This window comes from Accipiter gentilis, chromosome 5 (genome assembly GCF_929443795.1).
Source record: "Accipiter gentilis chromosome 5, bAccGen1.1, whole genome shotgun sequence".
In the NCBI taxonomy this organism is placed as follows: Eukaryota; Metazoa; Chordata; class Aves; order Accipitriformes; family Accipitridae; genus Astur; species Astur gentilis.
The window spans coordinates 4,778,907-4,798,145 of NC_064884.1; the positions used below are offsets into that span (position 1 = coordinate 4,778,907).

General features: G+C 49.8%; 1 protein-coding gene across 2 annotated transcripts in view; it reads right to left on the reverse strand.

Moving 5' to 3' along the window:
* TECTA (tectorin alpha) overlaps window positions 1–11,564 on the reverse strand; it is a 30,799-nt gene extending 19,235 nt beyond the window's left edge. For both annotated transcript variants that reach the window (XM_049800225.1, XM_049800227.1), the window contains exons 1-6: window positions 11,451–11,564; window positions 9,844–9,908; window positions 6,545–6,678; window positions 4,936–5,223; window positions 725–862; window positions 23–188 (exon numbers count right to left, since the gene is read on the reverse strand). In XM_049800225.1, the coding sequence (XP_049656182.1) occupies window positions 23–188; window positions 725–862; window positions 4,936–5,223; window positions 6,545–6,678; window positions 9,844–9,907 (790 nt within the window). In that variant the 5' untranslated portion in view covers window position 9,908; window positions 11,451–11,564. The remainder of the gene's footprint in view (window positions 1–22; window positions 189–724; window positions 863–4,935; window positions 5,224–6,544; window positions 6,679–9,843; window positions 9,909–11,450) is intronic.
* Between the last annotated feature and the right edge of the window lie 7,675 nt (window positions 11,565–19,239).

Consider the following 19,239-nt stretch of genomic DNA (forward strand, 5'->3'; position numbering starts at 1 on the left):
AGCAATGCCATTTCCCCCTTACCTCTCAGGCTGCAGCCATTGGCTGGATCTATTTCTCTGCCATCTATTTTGAAAGCCCAGCGCCCGGGGACATTAACGTTGGTCGTTTCTTCAATATTGACTATGTCTGGGGTTCTGGAGCCCGGAATGCTAAAAAAGTTGGTGATATTTCCACCATTGAAGCCAGCCTAAAACAGAGAAAGAGCAAATTTCATCACATATCTTTGCTATGGGAAAGCGATGCTGCATTTCCACACTCCTCTGTCCCCCGTAATAACTTGTGAGGTTATCTTCTTTAGTTTTAAAGTCTCTTTTCAGGAATTTCAGTTTCCAGGTAGTTTGGATGTGAGTGAAAAGGCCAACAGGTACTACAAGCGGTATGGATGTATATTTACACATTTATGTATACACATATGTATGTACGTACATATAGATCTATGGGTGTATGTACTGAGCTGCCTAGATAAACTGAGGAAGCAACGGAGGGAGGCTGCCCTCATGCAGGGTACCTCTCCCCCCTTGGGCAGATGGACTGGCTGTGGCACCGCTGCTAAAACCAAATTTTGGAGCACTCGTCCCACTGTGCCCAGCAGCGGGCTTGCAAGGCCAGTGCTGGGGACGTTGAGGGACTGAGTGGCATGAGTGAGCACAGATACGTTGGGGAAGCTACAGGCAGCCATCCGAGACCACGACAGAGATTGGGGTATGGGACAGAGAGCCTCACCTGGGCCATCACCCCACCGAGACCGGTCAGGGGGTCCCCTCCGCTGGCTGTCCCGGTAGTCCAGCTGATTTCGTGGTAGTTAAATATGGCAAAAGATGACACTCCGTCTGTGATCAGGACAGCTTGGAAAGTGTTTACCTGTTGAAAACCATGAGCACATTTACAAGGTTGTACTGCTTTTCTCACACTGCTTGCCTTCCCTTCTGCCGCGTTCATCTCTGGCCTGGGAGAGACGTGGTAACCTCGCGGTGAAGAGCGGCAGAAGCTCAAGACCCAAAATACGCTCGCGCTTGCTGCTGCAACTCTGCCAGCTCCCATCCCCGCTGCTACCTCCACCTGGGAGGACAAGACAAGACCATCTCCAATCCAATTTAACGCCAATAGATGGCAGCATGAGAATAAGCTTGCGGGGAAAACACAATCGGCAGGATGCGGGTTGTTTCCACCCGTTATCTTCCATTACCCTATCTTAGCTTTATTCCTCGCCGCATTAGCTTACCCGCTTCCCTTCCACATTCATATCCTACAATACTGTTAGCGGTGGATTACATCCAAGTCAGCCATGTATAATATGCACTTTGCTTGTCTGCCAAATCCCCTCGCTACCTGCTAAATCCACTACTCGTGTTCTTCCTTTCACTTGAAATGACTCTGCATTTCCAGCCCCCCAAATTCCAGATACATTCACATGACTGCCAGCCCAGGCCCCAGGTGGGAAGGGCACACTTGGCAGCCAGCGAGGGAGGCATAGCCCCGAGCTCTTCTCTTTTATGGTTGTGCAGAAAGACAGAAGAGGCCTCTCCCCTTGAGATATGCTCTTTATCCATGCAGATCCAGCAGCAGAGGTCATCACTGGGAACTAACGGTCAATCACTTCTCTCGGCTTTCTGCATTTTCCCATCCTTCCCATCCCTGCCCGTCCTAGACCGCTCTGCGCCGGGACTGTGCCGTGGCAAACAACTGCTCTCCCTGCCTCTGAGCAAGCAGGATTTTAGCAGGGGACAAAGCGTGTGCTGCACCTCTTTTGATTATTCAAGAGCAACACTAGGAGCCCAGCTACCTGGGTACTGCAAACCGTGAAGGAAACAACAGCCACAGAAACAATTATCAGGTGACACGGGAAGCACACTGATCGAACCATCTCATGCTAGGAAGCATTAGGGCTTACCCTGCCAGCGACCCCCGAGCACTGCTAGCAGAGGCAGCTGAGCTGCTCCGCGTTAACAACAGGTCACATGTGCTGCTAGACAAAGGGAAGATGCCGGAACCGAGGGACTAGGGGTCACTTTGCACCACTTTACATTCCCTTACAGCAGAACCGCTAGTTTGATTATTGGTGCTGAGGTGAGCGCAAACTCCTGAAGATTGAGGAGGGGACCCCAGGGCTGCATTCGCTACTTGCACGCCACAAGGGATGTCACTTCCAAGGCGCATTAGGCTCCTGCCATGAGAAATCTTGAAAACAGATGCAAAGAAGCCTGTACAAGCTGCGAATGGCACAGTTCACACTGGGGCAAGTGGGAGAGCAAGCTAACTCCTGCATCCTTTCCCTGGGATTCCGCCTCATACGTGCGGTTTCCTCTTCACCACCTTGGCACGCGTGCTTGCAAAGTCTCTTCCCACGACCGTGAGATCAAAAGACATTAACACCTAAAGGCAATATCACTTGGATAGTACAACAGCTCTTCGATGGAGCAACGAACCCTGCTCCGGTCAGGTGCCTCTTGGAGGGTGGCAGGAGCTGACCCATTACAGTTTAAGATGGCTGGCAAACCTCGTTAGGAGCACTTACATGAACCAGAAACATTTCCCTGTTTAGTGCTCACATCCAAACATGCATCGAGCACCCTAGCCATCTAACAAGTCTCTCCAAAAATGAACCCGTTTGCTTGGGTGTCATCAAGAGACAGTAACCACAGCATCCCCGAGGCCACGTTTGCAAAATTGTTTTCTACAGCTTTTCTGCATTGCGATGAATTTCCTGCTTAAGTTGCATCGTGCTATTCCATGTGCCAACCCAGAGCCCTGGCCGCTATTGAACAGGAAGGCTGCTCTATAACAAAATAAATTGCATTGTGTTGCAAATGTAATTCTTCAGGCAATACACGAATCTCTATATTGCTTGCTGTCTGCAAATATATATATATGTATTTTTTTTTTCTGCAAGCGCTGCCAGGACTGGCAAAAAATATGCATTAAATCTCAAGCCTCTCAAACAAATGGAAAAGAGCTGAACTGTTTATCAGAGCCAGCTCCTTGAGACAGAAGAAGCCAGCTTTTGGCACTCGCAGTACACAGGCTAATCCTAAACAACCCTTTCCCCAAACAATAGCAGGGATCCCTCGCTCGCTATCCGCGCCCCAAGTTTCCACACAGGCCCTACCGGCGATGTGTCAGCGGTCCGGCATAGACCTCCCACTGTCAGCTGCAGTCGCGGCTCACATACTAACCACAGATTTAAAAGCTATTCATGTCCTGAAAAACATCACACCGCTGTCCCCATCCTCTGAGATACGACTCGCGCATTTGTGGAAATATAACAGAGCTACCACAGCCAAGTCACTAGCATGACTCTCTGGTCAGTCGGGATTGGTGTCCCCATGCAGGCAGGTCAGTTGTCATCATAAAAATGCTGTCAGTATTCCCTTTGGTTTTCCCCTTCCTATCTCGATGTCCGCACAGGATTTCAGAGCAACCATTCAGCCCTTTTCGAAGAGATGCCCTTGCTGCCCTCTTGGATTAGTGCTGCAGAGAGAGCGCGTCAGCCTCTGTCACAGAAAAAGCCATCACGATTTGAAAGGAAAAGGGGTTTTTGCCAAATAAATACAAATTGAAGCTCCCATTTTCCTGTCTCCAACTCCTCAGAGTGTGGATTACTTCCAAAACTTAATTTACAGCCAATTCCCAAGCTAGGGCCATTTCTGCCGGAGCAGCCCTACCTGTTCATGCAGGCAAGGAGCAAATAAGAATCTTAGCTTTGCTTCAAACCTGCCATGGCCTTGCAAGGTGAGCTCGGGGTGCAAAACCGAGCAGACTCCCATCAAATCCCAGGTGGACGTGAGCGGTGGGGAAGGAAGGGCAAGTTACAAAATCCAGCCTCGAGAGGATGACCAAGGAGAAGGGAGCACAGAGCAGAAGATTATGGCTAGCCAGCCAGACAATGAAGGGCTTCCCATCCAGCTCTGCAGCCTGTTCTTTCCATCACCCTGCTGCCTCGTGCTCTCTTTCCCTTGTGTCCCTCTCCCCAAGGCTGAGTACAGGACCAGTTTATCCTGAACCCATGTAGTGGACAGACCAGATCCAGCACGAGGTGGTCAGGGCAGGAGCTGCCCTCCAGCGCCACTTCAGGATGGGATGCAAGTGTGTGTATGCTTTGGCATGCCCCTTATTCTCTGCTCCGTCCCTGGGCACCGCTCGGCACGTCGCAGTCTCAGGAGGAGCCTGCTCTGTGCACACAACCTGAGCGCACGAACCTCGGCACGCTCAGATGCTGCACACACAGGAGGCTGTTTTCTGCACTGGGCCGGCTGCTCCTGGGTGCTTCTGGGTCTTGCCCAACACCCTGGCCCCATTACTGCCATGATAACGTACCTTCAAACAGAATCCCTCTTTATAAACTGATGGCACAGGAGCGAGTGGGAGCCTCGAGTAGTTTATATCACAACAGAGCTACTGTTCAATGCCAAAACTTCGGCTCCTTTATAAAGGCCTTTCTTCTGAGGTGCCTGTAGCCCCCTGTGCAAATACTTCTGTTTTATCACTGTAGAAGCACAGGCAAAGTGAGGGTCATATATCACAGTACAGAGAAAAAATGAAATGGGCATTTGTATCTAACAAAAAAATGACCACACTATGATCAAGCCAAAACCTCCTAACTGGTGTCAGAGCCTTGTTTAGACATGTTGCCTACAAACACTGAAGAGGCGATGCTTTCCTTGGTGATCCGAGAGCAGGGAGCGAGGCTAATATGAGCTCCCATGGGAGAGAACGAAAGGACCATGGTGCTCCTCTGCCTGAAAGGGAATTGAGGAGCAGGAACACAAAGCAATTCGCTCAACTTTACGCACAAAGGCCAGAACCGGTTTTCATTCATATATATATATATATACACACACACACACACACACACACACACACACACACACATACACAGAGACATATAGTCAACCATCAAACACCACCCATCAAGAAGCACAGCTGATCGCTCTTACCGGAGTCGTGCTGCTCCCTCCGTAGAAAGTGACTTCCTCCCAGGTGACGATGAAGATCCAGATGGCAGAGAAAGAGGACATGTCTCTGAAGTGCTTGCGGATGTCTTTGGAGGCTCTCCTCAGCAGCTCGGGTTCTGTGCTTTCCCTGTAGTAGATTTCTCCCCGGATGCCGTTGTGCACGTCCGCCCAGAAGGGTGCAACGAAGGCCCGGCCGTCTGTCAGGGGGAAGGCTTCTGGCGTGAACTGGCTGACTAGCGCATTGAAGGAAATCACGCCGTTGTTGTTGACCTGCACAAAGAGGCCCGCTTTCGTTTGAGCAAGCCTTTGCAGGTAGCAGAAAGCTGCCGGTTTATCAGAAAACGTGGGGTGAGTGACTTTTGGCAGAAGGTGGCTTATATACCGACAGCCGGTGAGACAGCCTGACCATCCAGGAAAAGATGCAACTTCATCCTAGGAGTGGTGGCCAAAGGCTGAGCGCAGGAAGCCCCAGGTGGGACAAAACCCTGAAAAGTCTGCAAAACAGGGCTCTTATGGGCCAACACAGGAGAGACACCCCACAGAGCGGGGTTGCACCCGGCTTGGCTGGGACCCTGCCTCGGGGCCCCGGGTTTACCCAGCCTTTGGAGAGCAGCTCTACAGCACCGAGACCCCATCGTATGACATAGGTGGCTGCACGGTATGAGGGCTCCCAGGAAAAAGCTAAAGCGTCAGGCCCGCTGCCTTCGGTTTTGTTGTCTGCAACAGATCCTGGGGCCCCCCAAGAGCAGCATGACACGTAGTGCCATGGGCAGCATCCCCAGAGTCTGCCAAAGACGCTCCCCATAACAACAATTATTTTTCTAAAGCATGGAGAACAAGTGGCCCTGCTGTCCTGGATGCTGAAATCTCCCACCACACAAGGGTTCGAAACCCCCTCGGGATTACTGCTTTCCCAGCACTGCCCTGTACAAATCTGAGCCAGTCAGGCAGAGGAACAGATGAGTCTTTGCCTCTCTTCTGAACCTGTGGGGCTGGCAGGTTTATATCCTGCTTTGGACCGGGCATACCCGCAGAGACCAGCTGGCCACAAAGCAGGGATGTGCTTGGGATCTGGCATACGGTCATGCTGACTTAGGCCCCTGTTTAAGGCACTGTTTTCATGCACTCAGGTGAACCCTCTCTTAGGCCAGCCCGGAGCAGCCGGTGTCCCTTTTGTCAGGCTTTTGCTGTGCTGTCATCTGAGAACAGCAGCAGCCTGTCCTTTTCTCGGGCACCTACATACGGGTCCAAACCGTTGCCCTTTCTTCTCCCCTGTGGGTCTCTGCATGTTCTTGTTTCTTGTCATGTAACAGGAATAATGTTCCTTGTGTCAAGGCCTTAGCTTTGCTGTACCGTTTAATCACCTACAAAGAAAATTTATTGCCTTTTATATTCCTTCCCCATGAACATTAGCCCATTAAATATACCTTTGACTTTCTTAATCATAAAACCTATCAGTTCATGAAATCTAAGAACTTGTCAGGTAGGTGCTAATAAATCTTTTGATTCCTGACGACAGGGAGAGTGCGTTTAAAATGCGGCTGCTAATGGCAAGGAAAAGAATAAAGGGAAGGTCTGCTTCTCCACTTACATAAACGCTTCTGTACGGGGCTCCAAAAAAGATGAATGGGATGGAGATCTTGATCTCGGGAGAGCTTCCATCATCAACTTTGGGCGTTTTTGTGTCGTTCTGCCAGAACGGATACAGACTCGCCATGGCGTGAGCTGGAAGGAGAGGGAGAAGAGAGTCCTTATGGCAATGTCAGGACCAGTCCTGACTTTAGAGCAGCCATGGCGGTGGCCCTGGGATTGCCTGTCCCCAAATGTTGACCTCCTGTGAAGACCGAAATAGCTGCCTTGCCCTCACCTCCTTCCCCGGCGCAGACGCACTGGGGATGCCGAACGTCTGCTGGCCGCCAGCCTGCGCCTGAGCCACAGGAGGCTTCGGGGTGGGGGTGAAGCTCTATGCTGCGCGCTTGAGGCAGCAGCCTAACAGCGACTAGCTAAACCGGTACTTGGCCACGATGCCATATTCTGCATCTTGTCCGCTGAGGGAAAAGAGCACCAAACCCCAGCATCGCCAGCAGCCAAAGGTTTTCTCAAGCCAGGGCAGAGGTCCTAGCTCTGGGACCGGTTCTGGGACAGGGTCATCAGAGAAAGCATCATCCAAAGGTTATTTAGGGCAATGGCAAAGTGACCACCAGATGTGCATACAGCTTGTAGCTGCACGTTTCGCTTTCCATGTGACCGTGATCAAGTCATAATGCCTATGTCTTGGCTTCACATCGGAGCAACAAGGACAACAGGTCCACCCCGCCCCCTGCTCCAGGATGGACGGGACTTGCTGTTTCAGATGCTGAGGTGCTCAGGTACCTGGGGACCAAACAACACTAAGACCGACCCCCAGAGCCACGCTCCTGGCAGTGGCCACCTTCCTCCTTCCTGCACGGCAGAGCCCTCCCAGGTGCCATGGATGGCCGTCCCTGCTGGACCCCCAGTGCTCCTGCTGCTGGGTTACAGCCCAAGGTGTCACGACTGCTCCAACATTTCCTGGCAAAATTAGGTTTCCTGCTAAAATGCACTGCCAGTGAACTAGTAGGAGAGTAATTGTCTCTCCTAAAAATACTTCAGAAGACGGTTTTGATGTGTTTCAATACAAGCCTGCCACATTCTACCAGACAAAGATCCATTGGCTTGAGTCGCAAACGGGCACTTCTAGCCTTAGGGCACATGTCCTTTCCCATTCCAGCCCCTTGCCAGATCTCTGCTGTCATCTCATGCCCTGTTTCTTCCAGTTCACTACCGGTGTGGCTCCTCACAGACAGAGCAAATGGGGATTTCGCTGGGTTTTCCTCCCCCTCCTCCCCTCTTTGATCTAGAAAAGCAGCGCCCTGTCCTTGTGACATTCAATCTTGGCCGACATGAGACACCGGGCTCTGAACAATCCCAGCTCTGTTCCCCTGGATTCAGGACAGGCTTTTATTTCCTAGGCCCTACCCTGCACTGTTCGGGGGCCTCCAGCCGAAGACAGCTTGCTCTGCGCCCCACCGTCACAGATGCAGGAGGGCCTCTCAGTGTTGCCTGAGCTGGGGGATGCTCTCCCCTAGCTACCCTGAGGATGCTCCCTGCTCGAAACTGTCTGGAAGCAGGGAGAGTTGCTGTCTGACCCTTCTTCACAGGCTCAACTGGTCCAAATTTCCTTGGGGAAGAGGAGACAAGGGGAAGCCTGGCCTAACCCACTGGCATTCTGACTTCCTAAGACACACACACGGCCTGAGTGCTCCGCCGGACATAAAGGGAGGCAGTGTGTGACGGTGTCCGAGCTGCAAGCCTGGTTTCACAGATATCTTCAAAGGGGTGCAGCAAAACTCCTGGCTGCCAGGTAGTAAAACAAGTCATTTCACAGCTGTTACGCACCTGACGAGTTATTACAGCTGAGGCATAGCTATGAGACATGGATTTAAACTTCTTTTTTAAACAGGAAACTCAACAAAAACTTCTGGATGCCAGCTTCTTTAGCACTACTAGTGCGACACTACCGTACCTTTGCATGCATCACCTCATCCAGCCAAGCAGCCCGGCTGGCCCCACTGGTCATGATTTTTGCCCCAGTGGCATTTCACATGGGTGAACTGGTGGCCTCATTTCCCGCATGAGGAAAGAGAGCCACAGCTTTTGCCTGAGCTGTCCTCAGCCTGATGGCAACTCAGCAGCTGACCAGAGAAACGGCTTCCAAATTTCCTGACTCCCTAGCTCTGGGTTCCCTTGCTAGAGGTCCTCAAGCTGGCCACACGTCTAGTACCAGCCACATGGTACACATCTGCCACATGACCAAATTACAGAGGCTTTTCCTGTCCACACCAGCTCTGCTCGCCCTTCTTCGAATTGAAACATGACAAAGATTAATTACTCCATGAGGCTAGCGAGCTGCTCCCGTGCTTTTCAACATCATAGAAAACCACAGCTCGGAAGGGGACCCTGGCTGCCAGCTGGTCTCACCTCCTGCCTAAAGCAGGGCTGACCTCATGGTCAGAGCAGGTTGTTCAGGGCCTCATCTAGCCCAGATGTGAACACCACCTCTTCACAAAACGAAGTGCACACCATGAGAAACGGGGTACAAGTGAACGGAGAGGCTTTCTGCTGCAGGCTTCAGCCCTGCAACCCTGCCGGAGGCACCTCCGTGTCTGCTGTCGGATGTCCTCCGAGAGCACCCCAGGGGAACCTCACTACCCACAAAACATGACGTTTTGCTATCGCTCACCCAAGTTGCCCTTTAGGCCCTGGGTGTAGGTTGGTCAGCCTGCTCGGCAGTCCTAACACCAGAAGGTTTTCAAATTCCTATTTCGTAGAGACTGGCCAGACCATCACAACCTCCGGAATGCCCCATGTGTGCACACGCGGCCATATAAATGATATATGCAAGCATACGTAAAACGCTCACCGAGCTTAACAGCTTCTGTGGCCTGTATATCCTGCTGGCTTTGCCAGCTTTGTATTCAGCTTGGCATGCCAGCTCCTCATTTAACGTAAACTATCGTCGCTTCGTTGCTTTCAATGAAGTGAGGGCCATTTGCGCAGGCTGCTGATCCATCTCCCGTGACACAAGCTGTCACTTGCGCAAAATTGGCACCTGTGCTTACCCACGAAGGTGCACCAATCCCTTTGCTTAGCACTCACTCTTAAACTCAGCGGTCCCTCCCTGCCTTCCTCCTCATGGGAAATACTAAGTTCGTGCTGGTTCTCGTCCTTGCTGCAGCCAAGGGGCTGGGCGTGTTTTCCAAGCCCTTTGTACTTCTGGGGTCTCTGGGTACAGCACTGCTCCGAGGTGGCCGCTTTCCCAGCACAGCTGACGAGCATCAGCCTCCCAGCGCGCGAGCAGGAGATACTCACCCCGCTGCCGCGCAGTTATCACCAAAAGGGCCACCCAGGTTCCGAGAAACGATCGCTTGTTCATCCTGCAGGAAGGAAAGAAACCTGGACATGCATCACATTGGTAGGAAACTGCATCCTCAAGCAAACCCCGGGCGATGCTGAGCGCCGTCGCTTCCCGAAGCCGCCTGACTGCTGCCGACATACGGACGTTTCAGAGACGGAGGTCCCTCACCCGCCAGGCAGACCCAAAATGCCTACCCCATTAAGTGGTGTAATGAGACTTCCCTGGTGATAACAGCAAATTGCCCTGCAGGTATTGTCAAAGTAAGCCCATAACCACACAGAAGAGCTGCTGCTAATTTCACGCAGCGTTTGAAGTTGTAAATAGTCCCGGCTCTCCGTGGGCCATCTATTCTCCCCATAGGTCAAAAGCAATTCCTCCCTGATCCGCTTAGTGTGACGACGGACGCTTCTGCCTGACTTCAAGGGGAACAGCTTCGCACCGCTCCAAACGCGAGAGACGATGCAGAGCTGCGGCGTGCTTTCATAGTTAAGGGGCTTCAGACACCGCTTCAACTAATCCTTTGCATTGGCTGCTAACACGATCGCTTACCATTTTTTATGAGTATGGAAGAAGCACAAACATTTACACAGCTGGGCAACTCCTTGCTGTACAGGAATCAAAGATAGAGAGAGAGGCAGATACAGGGCTGGAAAAATCAAAGCGAAACCCTGTGCCAGCTTTAATTCCTTCTGTGCCTAATGCAATTTGTTATTCATTATTAATCCAGTAGAAAATATCACTAAAACACCTGCTTTGATTTCTTTGCTTGTCGCTTCCATTCATTACACACAGGCATGGCTCACCTAGAGCTCCCAGGAAAGTATCGTGTGCTCCCAGCGTGCACAAGCCTGCTGGAAAAGTACGTGAACAGCTTCAGACACAAGCTATATCTATGCATTACGTGCAGCCTTAGTTTCAATACCAGACTCTCTACCTTCTCAGCTTCATACTTTCCATGCATTTCAGTTGCGTGGACACACCGGCTACGAAACCCAGCATCTCTTTATGTTCTCCCTATAGATCTGTTTCTATAGTGTATGGAGATCAACAGATCCAACTCCTTCCAAGTATACGCACATACATACATATCGCATAGAGCGTGGGACTACAGCGGGGAACATGCCGTTGTCTGTCCCACATCGCTTCCACTTGACTCCCATTACCGGGAGCTCGGAAAGAGTGAAACAGTGTGGAAGGAAAGGTCCTCCCTGCTTCACTGCCCCTCAGCATGCCACTCGCATCAACGTTGGCCACAGCCTGCTTCCAGCAACTGCGTTCTGTGTTGAGAAAAATTCATTCCCCCAAGGAAAAGTTTTACCACATTCCCTATCTTGGAAAGACGAAAGGAGGATGACAGAATTTTGTATAGATTGTAAATCTGAGTCACTGCGGATTCATTAGCAGAGACTGGGCAGACAATGACTAGCGGAGACTGTGGTAGACCAAGAACAAGAGCGAGACTGTCACCACTTGGGAAACATGACAGAGAATAAAGAAAACGTTACTTACCATATTGCATTCAAAAATACAATTTTTTAGGCATGGAAAAAAAATTACCAACCTGTTTCGTAGACTAGAGGAGCAATCACGTCTGAAATTTTAGACCGATCTTGGTAGACCAGGGAGAAATCCTATGTCAATGGAGAATGCATGCCGGTCCTCCTTTGCCAATTATTGCTGATGACTGAAATGATGTCTCACTCCCCTTGCGCTCGCAATTGAAAAGTCCGTTTTCTTCAATGCCGTTCCAGGGCTGGAGGAGTGTTGAGTTGCAATCACAACTGTTGCCCGTATTGATAACCAGCAAGCTAATCTGGAGATCAGATTCTGGCCTGGAGTGGGAGAGAAGCCTCTTTCTTCCCTAAAAGCTCACCCCCTTCAGGTGGATTCAGATGGAAATGTCAGCGAGCCGGAGCTGTGCTGCTCAGCATTGCTTTTCGCTGAAGGAAAAAAACCCAACTCTCAGAAGAATTGAGCCCCTTCCTCCTTTGTGTAAGTGAAAAAAAAAGCCCATCTATATAATGTTACAGGATTAGCATTAAACAGTGCTAGGCTTAAAGCACTGTTCAAAGGCAGTGCCCCAAAGTTTAAATGGAGTTACTATTCCATCCAAGTCTTGCTTTACTTTCTGTAATGCAACTTAGTTCTGCTTTTACAGGTGGAAGGGGAAAAACTTACCCGGTGCAGCGTGCTCTCTCCAAATCTGCCAGAGAGGGTTTCAGTGCTGTTGCTGCTTCCATCCTCTCTGGAAGGACCAACTGGCGTTTTCACTCGAGCCAGTGGGGAGTTTCACTGGGGGACTGCTGTGAGCATTATTACTGTTTTCACTCGTACAACCTGCAGTTTCCACAGGGATTTTCCATGCCTCTGGTGCCTGGGCTGCGTGGCGCACCCACAGGTGCCCACAGCAGCCGGGGTAGTTTGCTGCTGAAGTCCTCTCTTGGCACTACCTCCCTTCTCTCGCAGACGCCCACAGCCCAGTCTTTTCTCTAACTCCATCACCCCTGCCCTCCACCCCTAATAGCAGCACATCTCTGCAAGTCCAGGGGTTTTGCTAGACACACAGCTACCCTGAGGGCCAAAACCGTGGGCTGCAGGTGTAGCTGAGGTGAAGACGTGTTGTCCACAAGCGTGCAATTACATGCTTGCAGGACAGGGACATAACGGGCTGAGCGAGGATGCCCTGGCCCTCCATGCCCTTGCCCTGTGGCCACCCGAGCCGAGTAACTACCAAGGATGCTTGTTTTTCCTTGGCACTTGGTGACGGCTGCTGCTTGGTGAACATTTCCACCCGTGCAAACGGGCCGGCTCCTGCACACTCATGCTGACGGTGCGCGGGAGCACCGCTAGCCCCGGAGAGCAGTACCTGCCAAAGCTTCGCAGGCTGTAAGCCTCAAACTGCGTTACACAGACCAAAGCTCTTCCTCCGAGCCCAATCTGTAGCCTGAGAGAAGATCTATGCTTTAATTTCATTCACATCAATGTCAGATGAGAGACGGAGAGGCAGAATAGGGGCCGAGGTGTAAAGGAAGCCACTGGCAGAGCCCCAGTAGAGAGCTGACTTTTACAGGCTGTGTTAAGGCTCAGTTAGCGCAGGCGGTGCTCCAACCCCAGCAGTCTGTCGTGGGAAAATGGCCATGTACCCACGGACAAAACCACCGAGCCCAACCTTGGCAGAAGAAGGATTTTTCCCTTCTGATTTTTTGGGTGGGGGCCTTTTGCTACCTGTTTTCCCTTCTAGGATGTAGGTATTCATCCTGTGCATCTCGTACACCCACTCCCCACCCTTCGTCAGGAATGGAGAGACGACAGGAATGCCAGCAGTCAAACAAGAACCACCTAAAAGCCCTGACTTTTTTTCCAGGACCCCAGGTGCTCCTAGAAATGTGTTTAGTAAGTTCACACCCAAAATGCCATATCTTACCTCAGCAGTTTCTTTTAGTACATCAGGGCACCAGGCAGTACACCGCCTCCAGAGTAAATCCCAGAGTGTGCTTTCTCTTCATCCTCCAAGCATGGCCTTGCTAGCAGGAAGCTTCTTTGGTTTTTTTTTAATTTATTTTTTCCCTTTTCTAAACCAACCCCTGCTTGAGGAGGGCAGGGGGATTATAAAGCACTGACTGATATTCCGGGGGCATATTTCTTCCAGCCTGCCACTCCATGCACCCTGGCTCTTCCTTTCCCTCCCATACAAATTTTAAACATTACCAGCCACAGGAAAATCAATTTGACTCTTCCCATCCTGTTTTGTAAGACAGAGAAAACTGGTGAAAATAGGTTTCCCTCTGCTCCTTTGTCAGTTTAATATTCTGGTCCTGTTTGTCCTAGGCAAGTCTACACTGATGAAGTTTGATTAGGTTTCACTGTCTCTTTGGGGAAGACTTTGTCTTCTAGGCTATTTTCTTTTGGCAGGGGATGCTCCCATCATGCAGTGCTGAGCACATTGGAGCTGAACAACCAACCACTTTTTCTTTTTTTTATCTTCTAGAAGAAAATTTCCTTCCCATGCCCAACCTCAAGAAAAAACAAGCATTAAAAGACGAGACAAAGCTCTCTCTGGCTGCTTGACCTTGGCAGAGCGACCGCAGGCAGTGCCTTGTCACATTCCCATTTCAAGGGAGCCGGGCCAGCCCAGGTGTAAAAGACTGTGTTGGCTGGAAATGTTTGTCTCAACATTGCTGCTGCAAAGAGCCTCAACATCCTGTTGCTGGGGGGGAGTACGCGCAAAATGTCCCTGAAGAAACCACCATATCTACCTGAAGCTAGCAGTGCCTACCAAGCTGTGCTTGCCCACGAGCAAGGTGAAGAAACCACCGTGAACACCTGGGCACGCGCCCACGGAGGAACATGGGGTGGCGCGTATGGTAATGAGCTCCGTGGAAACGGGTGGACTTTTCGGAGAAATTGCAGGGACTGGGACAATAGAAGTACTGCCTACTCCCCTCTCAAGAACCTGAAAAACTGTAAAACACCTGAAAAGCAACTGCAACTGAAAAGCAACAGAAGAAAACCTGCAGCGCTTGGGACTGAGACTTTGGCTGGAGCCCGGAACCTGGACCCTCCATCACCTGCATCGGGACCGAGTCAACGGGACGTTGCTGGCTTCGTGGTGGTGGTAACTAGTCTTGCTGTCTCTCTTCTGTTTTCTTGCTTAGGTCTGCCTTTTTTCCTTTCTTCTTCCTTCTGTCCTATCGCTATTATCAGTTATAGGAAATAAAACTTGGAAGGTTGTACGGCATCTGACTTCATTTATGTCTTAATCTCGCTCTTGGGATCGTTTAAGAACCCTCCCCGATATTGGATCGGGACACCAGGGAAGATGCCTTGGCGAGGGGTTCGCCCAGGAGCTGCGTCTCATCCAGAGGGGCACGTACCTCCTCCTGCCACTCCCCAGGATCATTCTGTGCAGGCCAGCATGGGCTAAGCCCATGACTACTGCTTTAATGGGTCATACTGCCCTCCCTATCAGCAGCTGCAAGCCTTTCCTCAAGGGTGAAACTCATTTTAACCCCAAGGCCTGTCCCACCAAGGACACGGAGCAGGTAACAGAGCAAGCTCGAGCCTTGTTCCTCACCTGGAAGTGGAGATGAGTCACCGCCACAGAGAAATACAGTCCAGAAGAGGACTAGGTCTTCCAGCCCCGTGACTTCTCCTTTCGACAAGCAGCATCTCGCACAAGCGAGGTGGCTGTGCCTGAGCTCACCGGGCAGACAGCTGGCACGAACAGTCAGCAGAACAAAAAAAAAAATCTCAGCAGCTTTCACTCTCCTGAAGGTCTGTGTTAAGCGTGTGGGTGAGACAGAGGGAAATGTCTTGCTTCAGGAAACACAGAAGTGCAAAACTCAGGACACTTTTTTTGTGTAAAAACTTACATAAGTTTATTGAACTGATCCAAACCAATTACCTGTTTGGCCTGAATTCCACCACTAAGTCTGCGAGCAAACCAAAGGCAAATTGTGGGAGCGGGAAGTATATTCCCCGTGAGAGAAACCAGAATAAAAAACGAGATGGACTTACGGTTCTTCCTTTTTCTTTAAAATTACATATGGATGCATCATTAATAGGGAGCAAGAATAGACCTTCATGTTTAAATTATATTTGAAGTTTCCAGTAGCTGCAGAAAAGCAATCACAGAGGCAAAGGCCTGAGATGGCTAAAGCCCCTCTAACGTTGCTCTGGGGAAGGCATCTCTCTAACCGCCTACAAAAGTGCCACATTCAAATGAGGGAGGCACAGCTGCCAGGAATACATATTTTAGCCTCTGGGCTGCTTTCAGCACCTCGTTTGCATTTTCAAATCTGCACAGGAACAGAACCTACAGAATCTCATTAACAAGCAAAACCAGCAACCGACGGAGGCAGAGCCACCGCATCGGTTTCTTCGGATTACAGACCTGAGTAGGTGAGGGCAGACTGAGAGCCTCTCCCCAGAAGCAACGAGTGCCATTAGGCGCAGGTCCTCCGAGCTGCTCCAAGCCGCCACGGGCCACACTATCATCTGCCATCGGGATGTATGCAACTCCCAAGAAAAGGAGTTACAAATCCCACCGATTGAGCAGAGGACAGTTGCCACGCTATGCATATTCATAACATTGCCAGTTAAGCAATCCGCCTGAAACATCTGGTCAAAACATGGATATTCAATAGGAATGTATCCAAAAACACAATGGCACAGCATCTAATCTCAGTACACGGAGCTGTGCGACACTTTGGTATATAGCTGTCACCTAATTCCTTCCGAACCAGGTGCTTTGCCCACTGTGTAGACTGCCCGCAGAAGACTTTTATGCACGAACTAGCATGAACAACAAAACAGTTCTTGACAAAAGTAGCCCTCAGATAGAAGACACAAAAGCTAGAGAAGCTTGGAACTCTTATTTTGTTTTCTCAAAGGAATGCAACAGAACAAGGGACCTTTTGCTAAAGCGGGTATATGCCGGCAACACTGGGACACAGCCCCTCCTGACATTGCATCGATTTAAATCAAACCGCCAGCCTTCTCGGGACCCTCCCGGATTCTTGGCACCCACCATTAGTCCCAAACCCCCTCTCTCGCTCAGAGCCTTTCCCTCTCTCCCCAAGACATGGTTCCCTGTTAAGCAGCAACATGGCACACATACAAGACCCTTTCCCAAAAGGCATTACAAAAGGAAAGCAAGCCGACTTGGGATATTTTCCAGTGTGTATATCAGTGGTGTGCCATTTGGCCCTACTTTCCAAAGTCAATCATCTGGATGCATAAACTGTCCCTGGGTTTTGGACGTGACTCCTTCTCCTTGGGAAGCCAACCGAGATTTTTGGTTTCCACCCCACGAGTGCTCTGCTAGCTGCGCAGAAGGTGAATGGCTTGAGAACATCATCCAGAAACAACCTTCCCCCGATGAAGCGGCAAGGCGGTGATATTCATATCGTGACTTTTGCTGACCTGAACAGACCAGGGGAGCCGGTTTGGGTGTTAGCACCAAATCCCCGGCAGCTGCATAGCGCTTGTTGACCTTGTATGCCAGTAGGTGCTCTCTTTTTCCATCTTCCAGTTCCTACAAGGTCCGCCGTAAATAAAAGCATGATTTACTGACAGTTCGGAGCTGGTGCGGTGACAGCACCATTCCTTCTGCAGACAGGCTAACCTTTTGTGGGTGAACAAATGTAAAAGCACATATTTGGGTCTTCTTTAACATCCCATTCAACTCTTTAATGGTCTTTGTTTATTTCCTTCTCTGAAACAGAGACATTTAATTGTGCTGAGGAAGTTGGTCAACAATTACAGCATCTCGTTAATACCAGTTACAATGCCATAAATATACCCACATAGGCAATTACTTCTCTATAGAATTAGGTCAGAGATACTTTTGCATCCCCATCGGTCGCTTACCTCTGACACTGCCGCGACTGAGGGATAACCTACTTAAACTGGAGGTCATGGGGAGAAATAGGCTTCTAATATTAAACAACCATATCTTCATAAAACTTTGTTTTATAACAAAATATCTTATTAAACACAACTTTTCCTATGCGTATGTATGTATATATCATACAGAAGTGTTGGCTTAAGAGTTCTGCTATAAGGCAGCAAATGCCTTTCTCTGCCCAAATGGAAAATACATCTTCAGTAAAGCTCTAGCTTATAAAAGCATCATCTTATGCTACACTGCCGCCATCTCCCCGCTCTTTTGTTTTACAGGTACCACGGCCCCGCATCTATGTGCCGCAGCCTCTACGCTACCTACTGCAAATCTTGCTCCATTTCCTATTGCTCATTCTCAACGGGGCCAGGAGATTGACATTTTTGGCAGGGGGATGAGGCACAAATTATTAACTTGTCTTAAATCCTTCCATTTTAAATCATTACTCTGGATGCGGAACTACTCCCCTCCAAATGGTCCCCACATCCTGAACCTGAAGACTATGAGATAATACTTTGTCCCCTCCCCATCCTACCCCACCCCGCAATCTAGGTAAAATATGACGAGAAATATACAACTCCAAGAATATAAAAGGAGCTTGGTGATGTGGACAAAAGCATCATGGGAAAGAAAGTGCACATGGGGATAAGGGAGCATTTCAAAATTAAGGTCAGAAGTTCACATGTAACTCGAGCCCTCACTGCACAGCTTCAAAAACTTTTATGCAGCTTATACCTAGGTAATTTGAAAAGTCTTCAACTTGTCAGGGGGACAGAGGAACAAGGGGAGGACACAGGAAAGCAAAACAAGGGATACAAAGGAAGGAGGATTTCATTGCACAAGAAAGGGAATCTGCTCTGCAGTAGAAAACGGGGGCTAATTTAAGCAGCAGCACGTGATGCCTACGAGGTGCGTGTGGGGGCAAGCCAATATAGATAGTAAAAACCTGCTTTACAATAAATGTGAGTCTAGTTGCTTTGTTACTCATCTTCTAGAAACTGATCTGAGCCAACACATTCTCCTAGTTTGGACCCTAAGCAGGGACCCCAGAGCCAGGGGCCCCCAGGGAAAGTGCTAGGTTTCATTTCTGGTGCAACAACAACAAACACAAACTTCAACTCTACTCTTACTCTCTCTCAGGAGAGGAATTTTAGCCATTCCACTTTCAGTACAAACTGGTACGAAGTTAAGTGCATACTGGAGGATCCCTTCAGCATCGCAGGGATGAGTCATGGCCAACGGGGAGGAATCCGCTCTTCAACCCCTTTTTGACCTGTTACTCTAAAAGCCCTTCCAACGCAACGCCCATCCACCGCCTTCCAAAATTCACTTTGCAACGCACACGGCAAGGGTCCCTGTGCCTCCGGACTGCCAGTGCTATGGGTTACAGACCCTGTGTGAGACTGGTACAGAAATCAAAACGTTTTTTCCCCCAAAATCAGAATAGAACAGCATGGATATAGAGCGTGCGTTTTGAAAAGAAATTGTTCCTTTCTAATAAGGTCTCTTTCTTTCCCCCATTTTGTGCACTCATACCAACCAAACCAGTAGAGTTAAGTGGATGCACTAAGTACCTGAGCTCTGAATCAAGCAGAATACTGTTTTAGATCTTTTCAGTGAACTCAAATGCAACAGAAGGTTGAGACAGCACCCAGCTGCAAAAAATACTTCGGCAAGCTCGAGCCACAGTCAGATAGCTAGGCCAAAGGGTGCTCTGGTGGAGCCAAAACCCCAAAAATTTAGAAAAAGAAAAAACCAGATCAAATTCTGCACCGAGCTATCTTCTCCCTTATGGACCCTAGCATTTTTTAGCTTGAACAACTGACCATTCGCACCAAATCACGAGTATACCGGAGCATCGAAGAAAACATCAAGGTATTGCACACACTGAAACACACGCACTGCAGTCAATTGTCATCTCAAGGTCACCTGCAGTGGATGGTGGGCA